Source organism: Procambarus clarkii, chromosome 37 (genome assembly GCF_040958095.1).
Source record: "Procambarus clarkii isolate CNS0578487 chromosome 37, FALCON_Pclarkii_2.0, whole genome shotgun sequence".
Taxonomy (NCBI): Eukaryota; Metazoa; Arthropoda; class Malacostraca; order Decapoda; family Cambaridae; genus Procambarus; species Procambarus clarkii.
This window is the reverse complement of record NC_091186.1, coordinates 9,735,413-9,756,479: the sequence shown is the minus strand read 5'-3', so window position 1 is coordinate 9,756,479 and position 21,067 is coordinate 9,735,413. Positions and strand designations below refer to the sequence as shown.

Sequence of the window (21,067 nt, the reverse complement as noted above, 5' to 3'; positions counted from 1 at the left end):
AACAACATTACCTTGCAGCATCGGGCTCACCATAGCCCGTGCTACATGGAACTTTGTTCCTGGTAGCGAATCTTTAACAACAACAACAACCTTGCAACAGATTAACGAAGAAAAGGACCTTCCAGTAAGACTTCACCATTCACTGAACAGTGCACAAGTGTGAGCTGGGGTAACAAAATGCAAACCAAATCCTGGGAATAATCAAACAACATTTTGACTTCAAGGAAAAGAAGGTACTTGAACAGCTACATGTATCTTTAGTGTCCCTCACTTGGATTATTATATCCAAGCTTGCTGGCCTCGCCTCTAGAAAGACATAACTACTCTGGAGAAACTTCAAGGCCTGGCGAGTAAAGTCATTCCAGAGCAAGTCAACTCTCCTACCAGGAACGGTTGAGGGCCACAAGACTAACAACACAGCAAACCAGACATGACAAGGCTGATCTTGTCGAAACTTATAACATACTGAACAATTTGGAGGATGTTTATCTAGACAACTTCTTCAAACCATCAGATGTAATACGAAGAAGGAGCAACAGTTTCAAGCTCAACAAGACACAAACAAGGCAGATAAAGATAGACTATTTAGCACGGGTGGTACGCGAACAAGGGGACACAGGTGGAAACTGAGTACCCACATGAGCCACAGGGACGTTAGAAACACCTTTTTCAATGTCAGAGTAGTTAACAAATGGAATGCATTAGGCAGTGATGTGGAGGCTGACTCCATACACAGTTTGAAATGTAGATATTGTAGAGCCCAGTAGGCTCAGGAACCTGTACACCAGTTGACTGACAGTTGAGAGGCGGGACCAAAGAGCCGAAGCTCAACCCCCGCAAGCACAACTAGGTAAGTACAACTTGGTAAGTACAACGCAGGACGGAAAACAGGAGCTGCTTTTTCACCCATAGTTATAAACCCATGGAACCGCCTACATGCTCAAGCCATTAATGCCAAAACGCTGCTGAACTTCAAAATCCAGCTGGACCGAATCATCATGACAAATGGGGCACTTTCGACAAGCAGCCGGCTTCCTGTCCTCATCGAGGCCACCAGAAATAGTAGCTCTCTGGTAACTCGGGTATATATATACACAGGCTTCCTGTCCTTGACAAAACAAATCATTATTATTTAATTTATTAAGTCTAACAGCAAACTAAGTGTATTATAAATAGTATAAACATATATACGTAATAGTGGCTTTAGGCATTGTATGTACTAGCTCTATCTATTAATCCAACAAACTTTGTAAAATCTCTTGTATGTATGTACCTTACCTAAATAAACATTTATTTATTTATTTATATAAGTAATGATCATAGTAATGTTGTAGTGCTTCCATACTAGTGATGGCGGCTCCAGCCCGTGTGAGCAAACAGTGTACAGAATGAGAGGTTCACCTTGAGTCTGTAGTCTTCCGAGGCGAAGGTAGAAGCTCTCCCAGGCTTGGTAGGTCGCTAAGGAATGAGAAGAGGTCGGCGAGTCCTACACTTACTGCCAACATGTTCACTACGGTCGGAGTAGAAGGGATAGAAGGGAGTAGAGAGGATGAGAGACTCGCCTCGCAGGCTGGGCGGTCGCTCTGCCTTCCTGCCCCAGCCGGCTCCACCATCCATGGACCACCTTTTACCCATGGGTCACCCTCCGCCCATGGGGCCGCCCTCCGCCCATGGGCCGCCCTCCACCCATGGGGCCGCCCTCCACCCATGGGGCCGCCCTCCACCCATGGCGCCGCCCTCCACCCATGGGGCCGCCCTCCGCCCATCAGGGCGCACTACTGCCTCACAGAACACTCCCGCCGGCGGGAAATTTAATGTGGTTCACCCACACCAATAATGACTAATAATAAAAGCCAAAATAAAGTGATCATCATAATAAGAGTAACAAGACATACAAATAACGACAGTAATTAAGCTTACCTTAAATGCGAGCATATTTTATTAAAGCTCAGTATAGGTCCGTTGTCTGAAGGAAGTCTTGTTTACTTTATGTGTTGTGTGTGTGAGACCTTCAGGTGACTGTCCGGTGTTGCAGGTGACGCTGGCGGTGAGGACCACACCCACCACCTACACCCTCATGACCTCCAGGGTGGCCGCCTCCTCTGGCCTCCCTAGGTAAGACCTCCTCCGGCATGACCTCTTCTGGCCTCCTTAGGTAAGACCTCCTCCGGCCTCTCTGGGTAAGACCACCTCCGGCCTCCCTAGGTAAGACCTCCTCCAGCCTGCCTAGGTAAGACCTCCTCCGACGTCCTTAGGTAAGACCTCCTCCGGCCTCTCTGGGTAAGACCACCTCCGGCCTCCCTAGGTAAGACCTCCTCCAGCCTGCCTAGGTAAGACCTCCTCCGACGTCCTTAGGTAAGACCTCCTCCGGCCTCCCTAGGTAAGACCTCCTCCGGCCTCCCTAGGTAAGACCTCCTCCGGCCTCCTTAAGAAAGACCACCTCCGGCCTCTCTGGGTAAGACCACCTCCAGCCTCCCTAGGTAAGATTTTCTCTCGCCTTGTAGGAGAACAGTTCTCCAACTTCCTTGGAGAACTGTACTCAGTATTCTATATATTGTTCTTGTTGAATTAGGGGCGACGACGATCGTAGGATCGGATGCTTCCCGGCCGGTGTACCCGTAAAGGGTTAATCGCGAAGCCCGGAAAGATGAAACGCCACGCAGAATTGCGAAACGAATGGCGCCAATTACTGGAAAATAATATGCCTCGCGGCAAAGAAACGCAGACAGGCAGATGATTGGGGAGCCCCAGGAGTCCCTCAGGGTGACATGCACCGGCCCGTCCCACTCAGAGAACACTGGGTAACAAAATAAAAAACTCTGCCGGTAGATAAAACGCAAAAGTCATCCACTGCCCCACGACAGAGCAGAAGCCAGCCGCCCAACATGGCTGAGGGCTGCACCAGGAGCCCATCAAGACCCACCAACTCCCGGCACCTCTCGGCCAAGCCGGCGCTCCGCCGGGAGAACCAGCCAGAACACGCTAAAACAAAAATATATCAACAATCCCGTGACCTAAGGCGATATTTGCGTCAGGCGTCGTACCAAGTAGACCGTTGAATAGGAATGCCAAACGGCAGTATCAAATAAAAAATCGCAAAACAGAACGTGATCCGGTGGCTCCCATGCGGAGGAGGCGTCCAGACGTCCACTAGGCATCAAGGTTGAACCAGGAGTCCTCATGTTCTATATATTTTCTTCTCTTTTGCTTTGATTCACAAGTATATGATTTTGAATTTGAATATGATAAACATATTTATTTGTTTGCCCTTAATTACGTTTTCTTTAATTCAGTCCATGTATTACATTTTTTTTACTTAATTCTGGCGATAACTATCTTGTTTTCGTTAAGTCCTGTGATTCCTTATACAGTAATATTTTTTGGTTCTGTTTTCCAAAGAAACAATTGTGTTATTGTGTTAGTCTGAAGATTCATCATGACTGTAATTGTGTTAGCGTAAAGATTCATTATGGCTGCACTTGTACTCACCTAGTTGTGCTTGCGGGGGTTGAGCTTTGGCTCCTTGGTCCCGCCTCTCAACTGTCAATCAACAGGTGTACAGATTCCTGACCCTACTGGGCTCTATCATATCTACATTTGAAACTGTGTATGGAGTCAGCCTCCACCACATCACTGCCTAGTGCATTCTATTTACTAACTACTCTGACACTGAAAATGTTCTTTCTAACGTCTCTGTGGCTCATTTGAACACTCAGCTTCCACCTGTGTCCCCTTGTGCATGTGCCACCCGTGTTAAATAATCCATTCTTGTCTACCCTGTCAATTCCCCTGAGAATTTTGTATGTGGTGATCATGTCTACCCGAGCTCTTCTGTCTTCCAGCGACGTGACTTGTGACCTGTAAAGACTTGTATTAGCGTAAAGATTCATCATGGCTGCACTTGTGTCATCATATTCATCATGGCTACACTTGTGTCATTATATTCATCATGGCTATACTTGTGTCATCATATTCATCATGGCTACACTTGTGTCATTATATTCATCATGGCTGCACTTGTGTCATCATATTCATCATGGCTACACTTGTGTCATTATATTCATCATGGCTACACTTGTGTCATCATATTCATCATGGCTACACTTGTGTCATTATATTCATCATGGCTGCACTTGTGTCATCATATTCATCATGGCTACACTTGTGTCATTATATTCATCATGGCTGCACTTGTGTCAGCGTAAAGATTCATCATGGCTGCACTTGTGTCATCATATTCATCATGGCTGCACTTGTGTCATGATATTCATCATGGCTGCACTTGTGTCATCATATTCATCATGGCTACACTTGTGTCATCATATTCATCATGGCTGCACTTGTGTCATCATATTCATCATGGCTGCACTTGTATCATCATATTCATCATGGCTGTATTTAAGCTGTTCCATGTCCGTCCTACAATAACATCAACACATTCAGGTTGGAGGCCATCGGCACCTGGGAAGTGGGCCCAGGAGGCCCCAGAGGACACCTGACGGAGCCGCTCCTGCCGGACCCCAACACGCTCTACGGGAACATGGGCGGCCGTCAGCTGGTGGTGTCAGCCAATGCTGACTGGCCCTTCTTCGGCCTCAAGTCCCTTCCTGGCGGAGGCGTTCAACCGGACTCCGGCATCGATATCCAAATTATGAACACGTTGGGACAGTTTCTAAATTTTACGTGAGTATCCCTTCCTTCCGTCGTCTTGCAGCGGTTATAAGACAAGAAGGGAAATATTCTCCAGCAGGCTGTGTCCTCCTCCTCCTGTAGTATCCTCCAGCAGGCAACAGAGTACTGACTGTGTCCTCCTCCTCCTGTAGTATCCTCCAGCAGGCAACAGAATACTGACTGTGTCCTCCTCCTCCTGTAGTATCCTCCAGCAGGCAACAGAGTACTGGCTGTGTCCTCCTCCTCCTGTAGTATCCTCCAGCAGGCAACATAGAGTACTGGCTGTGTCCTCCTTCTCCTGTAGTATCCTCCAGCAGGCAACAGAGTACTGGCTGTGTCCTCCTCCTCCTGTAGTATCCTCCAGCAGGCAACAGAGTACTGACTGTGTCCTCCTCCTGTAGTATCCTCCAGCAGGCAACATAGAGTACTGGCTGTGTCCTTCTCCTGTAGTATCCTCCAGCAGGCAACAGAGTACTGGCTGTGTCCTCCTCCTCCTGTAGTATCCTCCAGCAGGCAACAGAGTACTGACTGTGTCCTCCTCCTCCTGTAATATCCTCCAGCAGGCAACAGAGTACTGGCTGTGTCCTCCTCCTCCTGTAGTATCCTCCAGCAGGCAACAGAGTACTGACTGTGTCCTCCTCCTCCTGTAGTATCCTCCAGCAGGCAACAGAGTACTGACTGTGTCCTCCTCCTCCTGTAGTATCCTCCAGCAGGCAACAGAGTACTGACTGTGTCCTCCTCCTCCTCCTGTAGTATCCTCCAGCAGGCAGCATAGAGTACTCTCCAGGCCCCGCTAACCCTCTACTCCGATGTTCGACTGTTGCTTCTTTTATTCTTAGTGACCTCGTGCTATATTGTTATATTCTGTGTACTAATTGTTGGAAAAAACTCATCAGGAACAATGAGGAAGACCAAATACAAGCCGCCGGCTTCCCTTCCCCCGTGGAGGCAGCTAGAGGGGTGGCGGCTCTCTGGTGAATAACGCTGGCATCAATCCGCCCGGGATAATCTGGACGGACAACGTTGATGTAACACTAAACTTGAGATCATTCAACATCAATTAAACAGTGCTACTTTAACGTGCGGTCTACCGCAGTCTCCGTAGTCTAAACTGTGTGATGACCTGACCTGCCTACCGAGACCTCAGCTGATGTGGGTTGGGTTGGGTTGGGTTAGGTTGAAGTAGACCTCACGCTAAAGTGTAAATGGTCAGGTAGACCGCACGTTAGTGGCAACGATTAAAACATATTCGAGCAGTGGTGAGGGCCACATCCAGACGGTCAATGGTGAGGGCCCCTTCCAGATGGGCAGTGGGGAGGGCCGCTTCCAGACGGTCAGTGGTGCTTCCAGACGGTCAATGGTGAGGGCCCCTTCCAGATGGGCAGTGGGGAGGGCCGCTTCCAGACGGTCAGTGGTGCTTCCAGACGGTCAATGGTGAGGGCCCCTTCCAGATGGGCAGTGGGGAGGGCCGCTTCCAGACGGTCAGTGGTGCTTCCAGACGGTCAATGGTGAGGGCCCCTTCCAGATGGGCAGTGGGGAGGGCCGCTTCCAGACGGTCAGTGGTGCTTCCAGACGGCAGCGTGTTTGGGCTTACATTTAGAAGGCATGTGGGCCGGGTGCCCTATGAATACCTACTGTACATTCCCTCTCACTAATATTACTAATATTACACTGTCAGGTACCGGGTAGTGTCGCCTGCCGACGGCCAATGGGGAGGGCCGCTTCCAGACGGCAGCGTCTCTGGTTTGATAGGACAGGTGGCGCGCAGGGAGTCCCACCTCGCCATCTGCGAACTCACTATTACGGGTGACGCTTGATGTGATGTATATGCCTGTATTACTGATTGAACTGATTACAATGTTTGTTAATTTGTGATTGTTTAGTGCCGCAATTTAAGAAGATAATTTTCAACCTAAAATTATATTTTGTCGTGAAAATGACAGGATTAATTAGACATTTTAATTAGCCTTAAGTGTGTATGGGTGCAATTTTCTGTATATGTGTTTATTTGTGTGTAAGTATTTGTTTGTGTGTGTGTGTTTGAGAACACATACCAAGCCATAAACGTACAATATGCCGTCTAAATGACGACTCTGGCGCCTGACAGCGAACAGGGAGACAGTGGTGGACTTCACGACTACATACTACCTGGAGACTGTCACTCTGGTGTCCCGGGCGCCTGCCGAGAAGAGCAGAGCTTTTGCTGTCTTCTCCACCTTCACCACAGAGGTGGGTGTCTACCTCTGCTGTGTAGGTGGGTGTCTACCTCTGCTGTGTTGGTGGGTGTCTACCTCTGCTGTGTTGGTGGGTGTCTATGTCACGACCCTTGAGACTAAATAATGTTCTTCTCCCCACAGTGTAAAGAACAAATAAAAATCTGCCATGCCAATAGGTGTCTAGGGGTATAATTAATCACTGTATAAAAACGGGAGAACAATATATTTTGCTAAGGGTGACAACTTAACCATTAAATAAATAGTAGCCAGAAATATTTATCAGCATGTACTACTATAGAATGCAAGTAACTATTTGAGACCTGAGCACTATCACCAGAATATGGAGTAAGCCATAAATACACTAAAATCGTCTATCCAGATAAATTAATATTTATATGGGCTTAAAATAACAAAAACCAAGAACTTAGCTTAAACACAACTGCACTCGACCGCAGCCGCCACTCTACTGCCCAGGACGTGGTCCGCAGGCCCAACGTCGACTAACCGTCTACCCAAACACCAATTAATGTTCACATGAACATTGTGAACATTCTATTTACAAAGGTCAGCCCTAAACTCCAACATTATTAGCTAAGAGTTGTAATACTGGTCTCACATTCCTTGAAATATACGGCTACCAAATATGGGAATAAATAAATATAAAACTATAGGCAATTGATTTGCCAACAATCGCCCTGGCCATTCCCAAATAAATAAATAAATAAATAAATATGTTTATTCAGGTAAGGTACATACATACAAGTGATGTTACAATAATGGATTGATATATAGATAGAGCTAGTACATACAATGCCTAAAGCCACTATTACGCAATGCGTTTCGGGCAAGAAAAACATTAATATCTAGAACTTAATACTAATTGAGCATAAAGAATAAAAAGTGTTGAGAACAAATACAAATAAAGATAAAAAAAGGGGGGAACATGACTGAAAAAGCAGCACAAATATAATAGGTTGACAAACAGTGTTGATTAAACAAACAAAAAAATTACAGACATGGGTTGGCAATAGAGGAGTGAGGTAGGTTACAGGGAATTTATTAGGTAGTGAAATATTGTCAACCGCCCACACGGCTAATTTCACGTGACATCCACCACCAAAACAAACCTTACACACACTACCCAGCTATCTATGTTATATATATATATATATATATATATATATATATATATATATATATATATATATATATATATATATATATATATATATATATATATATAATGTATATATATCTATATACACAAATTCAGATTCAGATTCAGATTCAGATGTTTATTCAGGTAAGGTATATACATACAAGTGATGTTACATTAATGGATTGATATATAGATAGAGCTAGTACATACAATGCCTAAAGCCACTATTACGCAATGCGTTTCGGGCAAGAAAAACATTAATATCTAGAACTTAATACTAATTGAGCATAAAGAATAAAAGATGTTGAGAACAAATACAAATAAAGATAAAAAAAAAGGGGGAACATGACTGAAAAATCTTATACAACTGACAGCAATATTTACGTAGAGAAAACAATAACATAATACGAGGTTCGGGAGAATTGGCAGAATCGTAATAAGATTCGTGACAGTCTACCTCTGCTGTGTAGGTGGGTGTCTACCTCTACTGTGTTGGTGGGGTCTACCTCTGCTGTGTAGTTGGGTGTCTACCTCTACTGTGTTGGCGGGGTCTACCAGAATATACTAAGAATATTTTGCAGTGGAAGGCGTGAGTCTGGGGTCTGGTTACGCGACCCTTGACAACATGCTCTCGTCACTGGTTCACAGTGGACACTGAGGGATGTGGAGGCCTCCACCTCAAGGCTTCAGCGAGTCATCAGAGACTGCTTGTCAACTTGAGGCGACGGTTATACATCATTTGACTTCTACTTACATAACCCAGATATGCAAGCACCAATAGATGCTCGTAGAAGAATGAAAATAGTTTTTTCCCCGCTCAATGGCGCAATTCCCAGCACGAGGGTTAAGATTGCAATGTACCTCAGTTTCTAGCTGTAAGTGATCTCTGTGTATACACACTGCCCGAATTTTGGGGTGTACTACAATCAACTGGTTATGGGCAGTTGTTATCCCATGACTTCGATAACCATCAATACAGGCTTCCTCTCCGTGACCACAAGAATTATAAAGCCAATCCCGTGGAAATTGACGCCCTTGATTGTCCTAGTAATAATGCAGTAGTCCTTATATCTACTTTATTCTATCATAACACTATAACATGCTATCATTATCATTTTATTATACAACAAAAATAATGTTGTATTTCTATAACTATCGGGCAAAGGTTTGGGTGTGCATCCTGGCGTCAACAGTGGCTGTTGGACCATTGGTGAGCGTGGTGGGGCGTGTTGTGGCTCTCTATACTGAGCGTCCTCCCCATCGACAGCTGCCAGAGTATTCCTTCCATGTGTTCCGTAGTCTGGTGTCTCAGGGCAACCTCCTCCGACCCTCAAACTGGCCACACAGGCTTCTCTTCTTCTGCTGGTACCTCTTCTGCTTCTACATCTACGGTAGGTGTTTGATGCTCTGGTGTCAAGTGTGTATATCTCTCCCATCTTTTATATGAATGAAATTAAATACTGTATTCTTAAGATTTGTATTATATTTTATATGAGTTGAGGCACTGTAGGTGTTTTGAAGTCTGTATCAGATAGAAAGAACTGAAGTAGCAATTTTGGAAGTATGGGTAGTGACCTGTACTCTGAAGAACCCTGATCTACAGTGACCTTCATCTTGCAGCACTGTACTCGGGCACCTTGACGGCTGTGCTGGCCTCACCCACCTATGAGAAACCCATTGATGGACTGGTAGACCTGCCCAAGGCGGCGGCAGAAGGCTACACCATTGGTACCACCAGTGACTCCAGCCTCGAATTTATCTTCAAGGTCAGCCACTTTCTCACTTAAGCTGCTCTTACTATTACTGTTGGAATAATGTGGGGATTTGAGGACTTTGACAAGCCGCCCTGACGGCTTCATGTCCGTGTCGAGGTCACTATAGAGATGGTGACCCCTAAGGGCTTCCTACCCCCGTTGAGGTCACTAAAATAATGGCTCTCAGGTAAATTCAAGTAATGTTAGAATTAATACTAACACTAATACTAAGGCAGCAACAGAGAACTCTGCTGCTACCAGTCTTGGCTTATATGAGCGTAGGTCAGTGCTGAAAACACAACAGGTCTCTATGGGGGTTTATATGTACTCATCTATACGTGTTTGTAAGGTAACCATAAGCTCCTGGGCGGCTCCTGGGACACGCGTGCTTGGTGTGACACTATTGTGACACCTTGGGGTCATGACACTATTGTGACACCTTGGGGTCATGACACTGTTGTGACACCTTGGGGTCATGACACTGTTGTGACACCTTGGGGTCATGACACTGTTGTGACACCTTGGGGTCATGACACTGTTGTGACACCTTGGGGTCATGACACTGTTGTGACACCTTGGGGTCATGACACTGTTGTGACACCTTGGGGTCATGACACTGTTGTGACACCTTGGGGTCATGACACTGTTGTGACACCTTGGGGTCATGACACTGTTGTGACACCTTGGGGTCATGACACTGTTGTGACACCTTGGGGTCATGACACTGTTGTGACACCTTGGGGTCATGACACTGTTGTGACACCTTGGGGTCATGACACTGTTGTGACACCTTGGGGCCATGACACTGTTGTGACACCTTGGGGCCATGACACTGTTGTGACACCTTGGGGCCATGACACTGTTGTGACACCTTGGGGCCATGACACTGTTGTGACACCTTGGGGCCATGACACTGTTGTGACACCTTGGGGCCATGACACTGTTGTGACACCTTGGGGCCATGACACTGTTGTGACACCTTGGGGCCATGACACTGTTGTGACACCTTGGGGCCATGACACTGTTGTGACACCTTGGGGCCATGACACTGTTGTGACCCCTTGGGGCCATGACACTGTTGTGACCCCTTGGGGCCATGACACTGTTGTGACCCCTTGGGGCCATGACACTGTTGTGACCCCTTGGGGCCATGACACTGTTGTGACCCCTTGGGGCCATGACACTGTTGTGACCCCTTGGGGCCATGACACTGTTGTGACCCCTTGGGGCCATGACACTGTTGTGACCCCTTGGGCCATGACACTGTTGTGACCCCTTGGGGCCATGACACTGTTGTGACCCCTTGGGGCCATGACACTGTTGTGACCCCTTGGGGCCATGACACTGTTGTGACCCCTTGGGGCCATGACACTGTTGTGACCCCTTGGGGCCATGACACTGTTGTGACACCTTGGGGCCATGACACTGTTGTGACCCCTTGGGGCCATGACACTGTTGTGACCCCTTGGGGCCATGACACTGTTGTGACCCCTTGGGGCCATGACACTGTTGTGACACCTTGGGGCCATGACACAGTTGTGACCCCTTGGGGCCATGACACTGTTGTGACACCTTGGGGCCATGACACTGTTGTGACCCCTTGGGGCCATGACACTGTTGTGACACCTTGGGGCCATGACACTGTTGTGACCCCTTGGGGCCATGACACTGTTGTGACACCTTGGGGCCATGACACTGTTGTGACCCCTTGGGGCCATGACACTGTTGTGACACCTTGGGGCCATGACACTGTTGTGACACCTTGGGGCCATGACACTGTTGTGACACCTTGGGGCCATGACACTGTTGTGACACCTTGGGGCCATGACACTGTTGTGACACCTTTTGTGACACCTTGGGCCATGACACTGTTGTGACCCCTTGGGGCCATGACACTGTTGTGACACCTTGGGGCCATGACACTGTTGTGACCCCTTGGGGCCATGACACTGTTGTGACACCTTGGGGCCATGACGCTGTTGTGACACCTTGGGGCCATGACGCTGTTGTGACACCTTGGGGCCATGACGCTGTTGTGACACCTTGGGGCCATGACGCTGTTGTGACACCTTGGGGCCATGACGCTGTTGTGACACCTTGGGCCATGACGCTGTTGTGACACCTTGGGCCATGACGCTGTTGTGACACCTTGGGGCCATGACGCTGTTGTGACACCTTGGGGCCATGACGCTGTTTGTGACACCTTGGGGCCATGACGCTGTTGTGACACCTTGGGGCCATGACGCTGTTGTGACACCTTGGGGCCATGACGCTGTTGTGACACCTTGGGGCCATGACGCTGTTGTGACACCTTGGGGCCATGACGCTGTTGTGACACCTTGGGGCCATGACGCTGTTGTGACACCTTGGGGCCATGACGCTGTTGTGACACCTTGGGGCCATGACGCTGTTGTGACACCTTGGGGCCATGACGCTGTTGTGACACCTTGGGGCCATGACGCTGTTGTGACACCTTGGGGCCATGACGCTGTTGTGACACCTTGGGGCCATGACCGCTGTGGTGACACCGTGGGGCCATGACGCTGTTGTGGACACCTGGGGCCATGGACGCTGTTTGTGACACTTGGGGCCATGACGCCTGTTGTGACCACCTTGGGGCCATGACGCTGTTTGTGACCACCTTGGGGCCATGACGCCTGTTGTGACACCTTGGGCTGCGCTGTTGTGACACCTTGGCCATTGACGCTGTTGTTGACACCTTGGGGCCATGACGCTGTTGTGACACCTTGGGGGCCATGACGCATGTTGTGGAACACCTTGGGGCCATGACGCTTGTTGTGGAACACCTGGGGCCATGACGCTGTTGTGACACCTTGGGCCATGGACCGGCTGTTGTGACACCTTGGTGCCATGACCTGTTGACCTGCCATGACGCTGTTGTGAACACCTTGGGGCCATGACGCTGTTGTGACCCCTTGGGGCCATGACCGCCTGTTGTGACACCTTGGGGGCCATGACGGCTGTTTGTGACACCTTGGGGCCCATGACGCTGTTGTGACCACCTTGGGGCCATGACGCCTGTGGTGACCCCTGGGGCCATGACGCTGTTGTGCCACCTTGTGGGGCCATGACGCTGTTTGTGGACACCTATGGGGCCCAGACGCTGTTGTGACACACTTGGTGGGCCATGACGCCTGTTGTGACACCTTGGGGCCATGACGCTGTTGTGACACCTTGGGGCCATGGACGCTGTTGTGACACCTGGGGCCATGACGCTGTTGCCATGACGCTGTTGTGACACCTTGGGGCCATGACGCTGTTGTGACACCTTGGGGCCATGACGCTGTTGTGACACCTTGGGGCCATGACGCTGTTGTGACACCTTGGGGCCATGACGCTGTTGTGACACCTTGGGGCCATGACGCTGTTGTGACACCTTGGGGCCATGACGCTGTTGTGACACCTTGGGGCCATGACGCTGTTGTGACACCTTGGGGCCATGACGCTGTTGTGACACCTTGGGGCCATGACGCTGTTGTGACACCTTGGGGCCATGACGCTGTTGTGACACCTTGGGGCCATGACGCTGTTGTGACACCTTGGGGCCATGACGCTGTTGTGACACCTTGGGGCCATGACGCTGTTGTGACACCTTGGGGCCATGACGCTGTTGTGACACCTTGGGGCCATGACGCTGTTGTGACACCTTGGGGCCATGACGCTGTTGTGACACCTTGGGGCCATGACGCTGTTGTGACACCTTGGGGCCATGACGCTGTTGTGACACCTTGGGGCCATGACGCTGTTGTGACACCTTGGGGCCATGACGCTGTTGTGACACCTTGGGGCCATGACGCTGTTGTGACACCTTGGGGCCATGACGCTGTTGTGACACCTTGGGGCCATGACGCTGTTGTGACACCTTGGGGCCATGACGCTGTTGTGACACCTTGGGGCCATGACGCTGTTGTGACACCTTGGGGCCATGACGCTGTTGTGACACCTTGGGGCCATGACGCTGTTGTGACACCTTGGGGCCATGACGCTGTTGTGACACCTTGGGGCCATGACGCTGTTGTGACACCTTGGGGCCATGACGCTGTTGTGACACCTTGGGGCCATGACGCTGTTGTGACACCTTGGGGCCATGACGCTGTTGTGACACCTTGGGGCCATGACGCTGTTGTGACACCTTGGGGCCATGACGCTGTTGTGACACCTTGGGGCCATGACGCTGTTGTGACACCTTGGGGCCATGACGCTGTTGTGACACCTTGGGGCCATGACGCTGTTGTGACACCTTGGGGCCATGACGCTGTTGTGACACCTTGGGGCCATGACGCTGTTGTGACACCTTGGGGCCATGACGCTGTTGTGACACCTTGGGGCCATGACGCTGTTGTGACACCTTGGGGCCATGACGCTGTTGTGACACCTTGGGGCCATGACGCTGTTGTGACACCTTGGGGCCATGACGCTGTTGTGACACCTTGGGGCCATGACGCTGTTGTGACACCTTGGGGCCATGACGCTGTTGTGACACCTTGGGGCCATGACGCTGTTGTGACACCTTGGGGCCATGACGCTGTTGTGACACCTTGGGGCCATGACGCTGTTGTGACACCTTGGGGCCATGACGCTGTTGTGACACCTTGGGGCCATGACGCTGTTGTGACACCTTGGGGCCATGACGCTGTTGTGACACCTTGGGGCCATGACGCTGTTGTGACACCTTGGGGCCATGACGCTGTTGTGACACCTTGGGGCCATGACGCTGTTGTGACACCTTGGGGCCATGACGCTGTTGTGACACCTTGGGGCCATGACGCTGTTGTGACACCTTGGGGCCATGACGCTGTTGTGACACCTTGGGGCCATGACGCTGTTGTGACACCTTGGGGCCATGACGCTGTTGTGACACCTTGGGGCCATGACGCTGTTGTGACACCTTGGGGCCATGACGCTGTTGTGACACCTTGGGGCCATGACGCTGTTGTGACACCTTGGGGCCATGACGCTGTTGTGACACCTTGGGGCCATGACGCTGTTGTGACACCTTGGGGCCATGACGCTGTTGTGACACCTTGGGGCCATGACGCTGTTGTGACACCTTGGGGCCATGACGCTGTTGTGACACCTTGGGGCCATGACGCTGTTGTGACACCTTGGGGCCATGACGCTGTTGTGACACCTTGGGGCCATGACGCTGTTGTGACACCTTGGGGCCATGACGCTGTTGTGACACCTTGGGGCCATGACGCTGTTGTGACACCTTGGGGCCATGACGCTGTTGTGACACCTTGGGGCCATGACGCTGTTGTGACACCTTGGGGCCATGACGCTGTTGTGACACCTTGGGGCCATGACGCTGTTGTGACACCTTGGGGCCATGACGCTGTTGTGACACCTTGGGGCCATGACGCTGTTGTGACACCTTGGGGCCATGACGCTGTTGTGACACCTTGGGGCCATGACGCTGTTGTGACACCTTGGGGCCATGACGCTGTTGTGACACCTTGGGGCCATGACGCTGTTGTGACACCTTGGGGCCATGACGCTGTTGTGACACCTTGGGGCCATGACGCTGTTGTGACACCTTGGGGCCATGACGCTGTTGTGACACCTTGGGGCCATGACGCTGTTGTGACACCTTGGGGCCATGACGCTGTTGTGACACCTTGGGCCATGACGCTGTTGTGACACCTTGGGGCCATGACGCTGTTGTGACACCTTGGGGCCATGACGCTGTTGTGACACCTTGGGGCCATGACGCTGTTGTGACACCTTGGGGCCATGACGCTGTTGTGACACCTTGGGGCCATGACGCTGTTGTGACACCTTGGGGCCATGACGCTGTTGTGACACCTTGGGGCCATGACGCTGTTGTGACACCTTGGGGCCATGACGCTGTTGTGACACCTTGGGGCCATGACGCTGTTGTGACACCTTGGGGCCATGACGCTGTTGTGACACCTTGGGGCCATGACGCTGTTGTGACACCTTGGGGCCATGACGCTGTTGTGACACCTTGGGGCCATGACGCTGTTGTGACACCTTGGGGCCATGACGCTGTTGTGACACCTTGGGGCCATGACGCTGTTGTGACACCTTGGGGCCATGACGCTGTTGTGACACCTTGGGGCCATGACGCTGTTGTGACACCTTGGGGCCATGACGCTGTTGTGACACCTTGGGGCCATGACGCTGTTGTGACACCTTGGGGCCATGACGCTGTTGTGACACCTTGGGGCCATGACGCTGTTGTGACACCTTGGGGCCATGACGCTGTTGTGACACCTTGGGGCCATGACGCTGTTGTGACACCTTGGGGCCATGACGCTGTTGTGACACCTTGGGGCCATGACGCTGTTGTGACACCTTGGGGCCATGACGCTGTTGTGACACCTTGGGGCCATGACGCTGTTGTGACACCTTGGGGCCATGACGCTGTTGTGACACCTTGGGGCCATGACGCTGTTGTGACACCTTGGGGCCATGACGCTGTTGTGACACCTTGGGGCCATGACGCTGTTGTGACACCTTGGGGCCATGACGCTGTTGTGACACCTTGGGGCCATGACGCTGTTGTGACACCTTGGGGCCATGACGCTGTTGTGACACCTTGGGGCCATGACGCTGTTGTGACACCTTGGGGCCATGACGCTGTTGTGACACCTTGGGGCCATGACGCTGTTGTGACACCTTGGGGCCATGACGCTGTTGTGACACCTTGGGGCCATGACGCTGTTGTGACACCTTGGGGCCATGACGCTGTTGTGACACCTTGGGGCCATGACGCTGTTGTGACACCTTGGGGCCATGACGCTGTTGTGACACCTTGGGGCCATGACGCTGTTGTGACACCTTGGGGCCATGACGCTGTTGTGACACCTTGGGGCCATGACGCTGTTGTGACACCTTGGGGCCATGACGCTGTTGTGACACCTTGGGGCCATGACGCTGTTGTGACACCTTGGGGCCATGACGCTGTTGTGACACCTTGGGGCCATGACGCTGTTGTGACACCTTGGGGCCATGACGCTGTTGTGACACCTTGGGGCCATGACGCTGTTGTGACACCTTGGGGCCATGACACTGTTGTGACACCTTGGGGCCATGACACTGTTGTGACACCTTGGGGCCATGACACTGTTGTGACACCTTGGGGCCATGACACTGTTGTGACACCTTGGGGCCATGACACTGTTGTGACACCTTGGGGCCATGACACTGTTGTGACACCTTGGGGCCATGACACTGTTGTGACACCTTGGGGCCATGACACTGTTGTGACACCTTGGGGCCATGACACTGTTGTGACACCTTGGGGCCATGACACTGTTGTGACACCTTGGGGCCATGACACTGTTGTGACACCTTGGGGCCATGACACTGTTGTGACACCTTGGGGCCATGACACTGTTGTGACACCTTGGGGCCATGACACTGTTGTGACACCTTGGGGCCATGACACTGTTGTGACACCTTGGGGCCATGACACTGTTGTGACACCTTGGGGCCATGACACTGTTGTGACACCTTGGGGCCATGACACTGTTGTGACACCTTGGGGCCATGACACTGTTGTGACACCTTGGGGCCATGACACTGTTGTGACACCTTGGGGCCATGACACTGTTGTGACACCTTGGGGCCATGACACTGTTGTGACACCTTGGGGCCATGACACTGTTGTGACACCTTGGGGCCATGACACTGTTGTGACACCTTGGGGCCATGACACTGTTGTGACACCTTGGGGCCATGACACTGTTGTGACACCTTGGGGCCATGACACTGTTGTGACACCTTGGGGCCATGACACTGTTGTGACACCTTGGGGCCATGACACTGTTGTGACACCTTGGGGCCATGACACTGTTGTGACACCTTGGGGCCATGACACTGTTGTGACACCTTGGGGCCATGACACTGTTGTGACACCTTGGGGCCATGACACTGTTGTGACACCTTGGGGCCATGACACTGTTGTGACACCTTGGGGCCATGACACTGTTGTGACACCTTGGGGCCATGACACTGTTGTGACACCTTGGGGCCATGACACTGTTGTGACACCTTGGGGCCATGACACTGTTGTGACACCTTGGGGCCATGACACTGTTGTGACACCTTGGGGCCATGACTCTGTTGTGACACCTTGGGGCCATGACACTGTTGTGACACCTTGGGGCCATGACTCTGTTGTGACACCTTGGGGCCATGACACTGTTGTGACACCTTGGGGCCATGACACTGTTGTGACACCTTGGGGCCATGACACCTTGGGGCCATGACACTGTTGTGACACCTTGGGGCCATGACACTGTTGTGACACCTTGGGGCCATGACACTGTTGTGACACCTTGGGGCCATGACACTGTTGTGACACCTTGGGGCCATGACACTGTTGTGACACCTTGGGGCCATGACACTGTTGTGACACCTTGGGGCCATGACACTGTTGTGACACCTTGGGGCCATGACACTGTTGTGACACCTTGGGGCCATGACACTGTTGTGACACCTTGGGGCCATGACACTGTTGTGACACCTTGGGGCCATGACACTGTTGTGACACCTTGGGGCCATGACTCTGTTGTGACACCTTGGGGCCATGACACTGTTGTGACACCTTGGGGCCATGACACTGTTGTGACACCTTGGGGCCATGACACCTTGGGGCCATGACACTGTTGTGACACCTTGGGGTCATGACACTGTTGTGACACCTTGGGGCCATGACACTGGTGTGACACCTTGGGGTCATGACACTGGTGTGACACCTTGGGGTCATGACACTGGTGTGACACCTTGGGGTCATGACACTGGTGTGACACGTGAAGGTGAGGACAAGTGTGTCGTGTACACTGTTGCAGGAGGCGACGGAGGGCATCTACAAGCAGGTGTGGCAGCTGTTCAACCACAAGGACCGCTCCAAGAGCTTCTTCAGGAGCCCCGAACAGGGCTTTGCTAAGGTATATTGTCATGTTGATGTTGCTCGTGTGTTGCATGTAGGTGTGGCTATGACTATAGTTGAGAAATGTCAGATTGTTACCACGACTATAATTATGAAGCAATACATGTAGCCGTGCAGTGCCGTGCACGAGATAAGCAGTGACGTGCCCTGCAGATCCTGGTGGAGAAGATAGTGGTGGTCAACGCCCAGCTCAACTCCGAGGTGCGGGCTGCCCAGCACGGCCGAGAGAGCTACCACATGGCCCGCAACACCTTCTACCCCCAGGCTTATGGCATCGCCTGCAACAAAGGCTCTCCTTTCCTTCCCAAATTTAACCAAATGTGAGTGGTTTCCATATTATACGTGGGGTACCCAGCGGTGGTGCCCGGGGCGACCTTGTGCCCAGGCTCCTCCCACACATCCCGTCCCCTCTCCCTGTCTTCCATAAACACCCCCCCTTCCCATCTAATCCTCGACCCCACACATATCCTCCCCATCTAATCCTCGACCCCACACATATCCTCCCCATCTGTGCCCACATACATTCTCCCAGCCTCCTTCCACACTCACCCATCCTCCTCCACATCCCCTACACTCACAAACCCCTCAACACACCTTCCCACTCTTGCCACAACACTTATCATTTTCATAACACTGCCCTCATCAGTGTTGATGTGGACGGTGTTGTTCTCATCTTCACACCTAATGCGATGGTGTGATGGTAAATCCTCCTCTTCACACCACACCCGTCTCCACCCACACATACTCTTCCTACACCCCCTATCACTGTGACCAGTTTCACTACACACTACATCACTATAACCTAAAGGTTATGGCCAGAACACAAATCTGTCATCTGACCATTCGTTTTACACATCAATATCTGAATACACGATTATTTCAACAAATGGTAAACTCTAGAGACTTTTTGGTACATATTTTATCTCTACAGAATTCGTGAAGGCTGAGTCCCCTTCAAGGGGAACATAGGGGCCGACCGGGCCATCCTATGAGGCTCTCCATAACATCAATTGCCATGCACAGTTGCATGAGGCTAGCTCCAAGTGTCTGGCTTCCAACCTTGGACAAACAGAAAGACCATCTTTGATATAGATAGGGGTGGGGGGTGGGGGGGGGGGTAGTGCCCCGGGTCAACCCCCTAAAGGTTGCACCAACTGAAGTGTTGGGAGCTAAGAATGCAAATCTGTCATCAGAACATGCAGTTTGTATATTTCATATCTGAATTCTGAAATATTATGACAAATTTGTGAAACTTATTATTGTGGTACTTAACGTTTCATCTTCACTGACTTCATGGACAGTCTTACATTCTTGTATATGCATAAATAAATAAAAAAAATAAATAAATAAATGGAAAGTTGCCAAGGGGGGCCAACTCCAACCTGCCTATATTCCCCTCCCTCGCCCCACAAACTCACCAGTCACCATGAGAAGTTTAATGAGATTAGCCCCAAGCATCTGGCCTTCAACCTTGGAGAGAAAAACAGGTCCTATTTTACAGACATAGATACAGAAGGAAAGAAGGAATTATCAGGAAAAAGTGCCAAGCCATTGTGACTATATAGCACTTGGAAGGGGTCAGGACAAGGATTTGGGATGGGACGGAGGGAAAGGGGGACGGACAAGGAATGGTGCCCAACCACTTGAAAGACATTCGGGGATTGAACGCCGACCTGCATGAAGCAAGACTGTTGCTCTACTGTCCAGCCCAGGTAGGTGGTTGGGCGACATTGATACAGAGTGCAAGAAAACTCCAAGTCTCCCATACTATACACAAGGTATAACAAAAGTCTGTTAATGAGGAGATAAAAGTTAATAAATAAAAATTACATCAAACTAATAAATATAATGTTTTTGTGAACAGCTCTCCTCTTTTAATTAAGTTTTTATTAGCTTTTTGTTTCCATAATAGTTTATAATTTACTTGGTACCTTCACCCCCTTGATAAACTTGATCAACTGCAGCCATATTGACATAAAAATTGTCAACCACCATAAACGTGGATAATAACATTTCATTCACTTGGGCACTAGGAGCCTTGAACCACAGTCCCCAGGAGCGGGGGACAGTAGCTCTATCAACCACACTATGAACAAGCCACTATAAGAGAGGGTCCCAGAGATACACACCACTGGTATCCAACTGAGACTTTCAACCTCTCCAGGCTGTCACTAGAGCATGGATGAATTAGGTAATCCATGCCCATCTTATATATAATTTATAAATCATATAAATTTACATGGTGTGGGACATGGGATTACCTAATTCCATCATGCTCTAATGACACCCCAATTGAGGTTGAAAGGCCCAGTTGGATAGTTGAAAT

At 50.6% G+C, this 21,067-nt stretch overlaps 1 protein-coding gene across 1 annotated transcript in view; it reads left to right on the top strand.

Moving 5' to 3' along the window:
• The window catches only part of LOC138372123 (glutamate receptor ionotropic, delta-2-like), a 30,083-nt gene that overhangs the window by 4,771 nt on the left and 4,245 nt on the right, over positions 1–21,067 (top strand). Inside the window, exons 5-12 of the mRNA XM_069337436.1 lie at positions 2,008–2,115; positions 4,444–4,683; positions 6,350–6,477; positions 6,779–6,900; positions 9,212–9,437; positions 9,667–9,812; positions 18,641–18,739; positions 18,895–19,061. Of these exons, the coding sequence (XP_069193537.1) occupies positions 2,008–2,115; positions 4,444–4,683; positions 6,350–6,477; positions 6,779–6,900; positions 9,212–9,437; positions 9,667–9,812; positions 18,641–18,739; positions 18,895–19,061 (1,236 nt within the window). The remainder of the gene's footprint in view (positions 1–2,007; positions 2,116–4,443; positions 4,684–6,349; positions 6,478–6,778; positions 6,901–9,211; positions 9,438–9,666; positions 9,813–18,640; positions 18,740–18,894; positions 19,062–21,067) is intronic.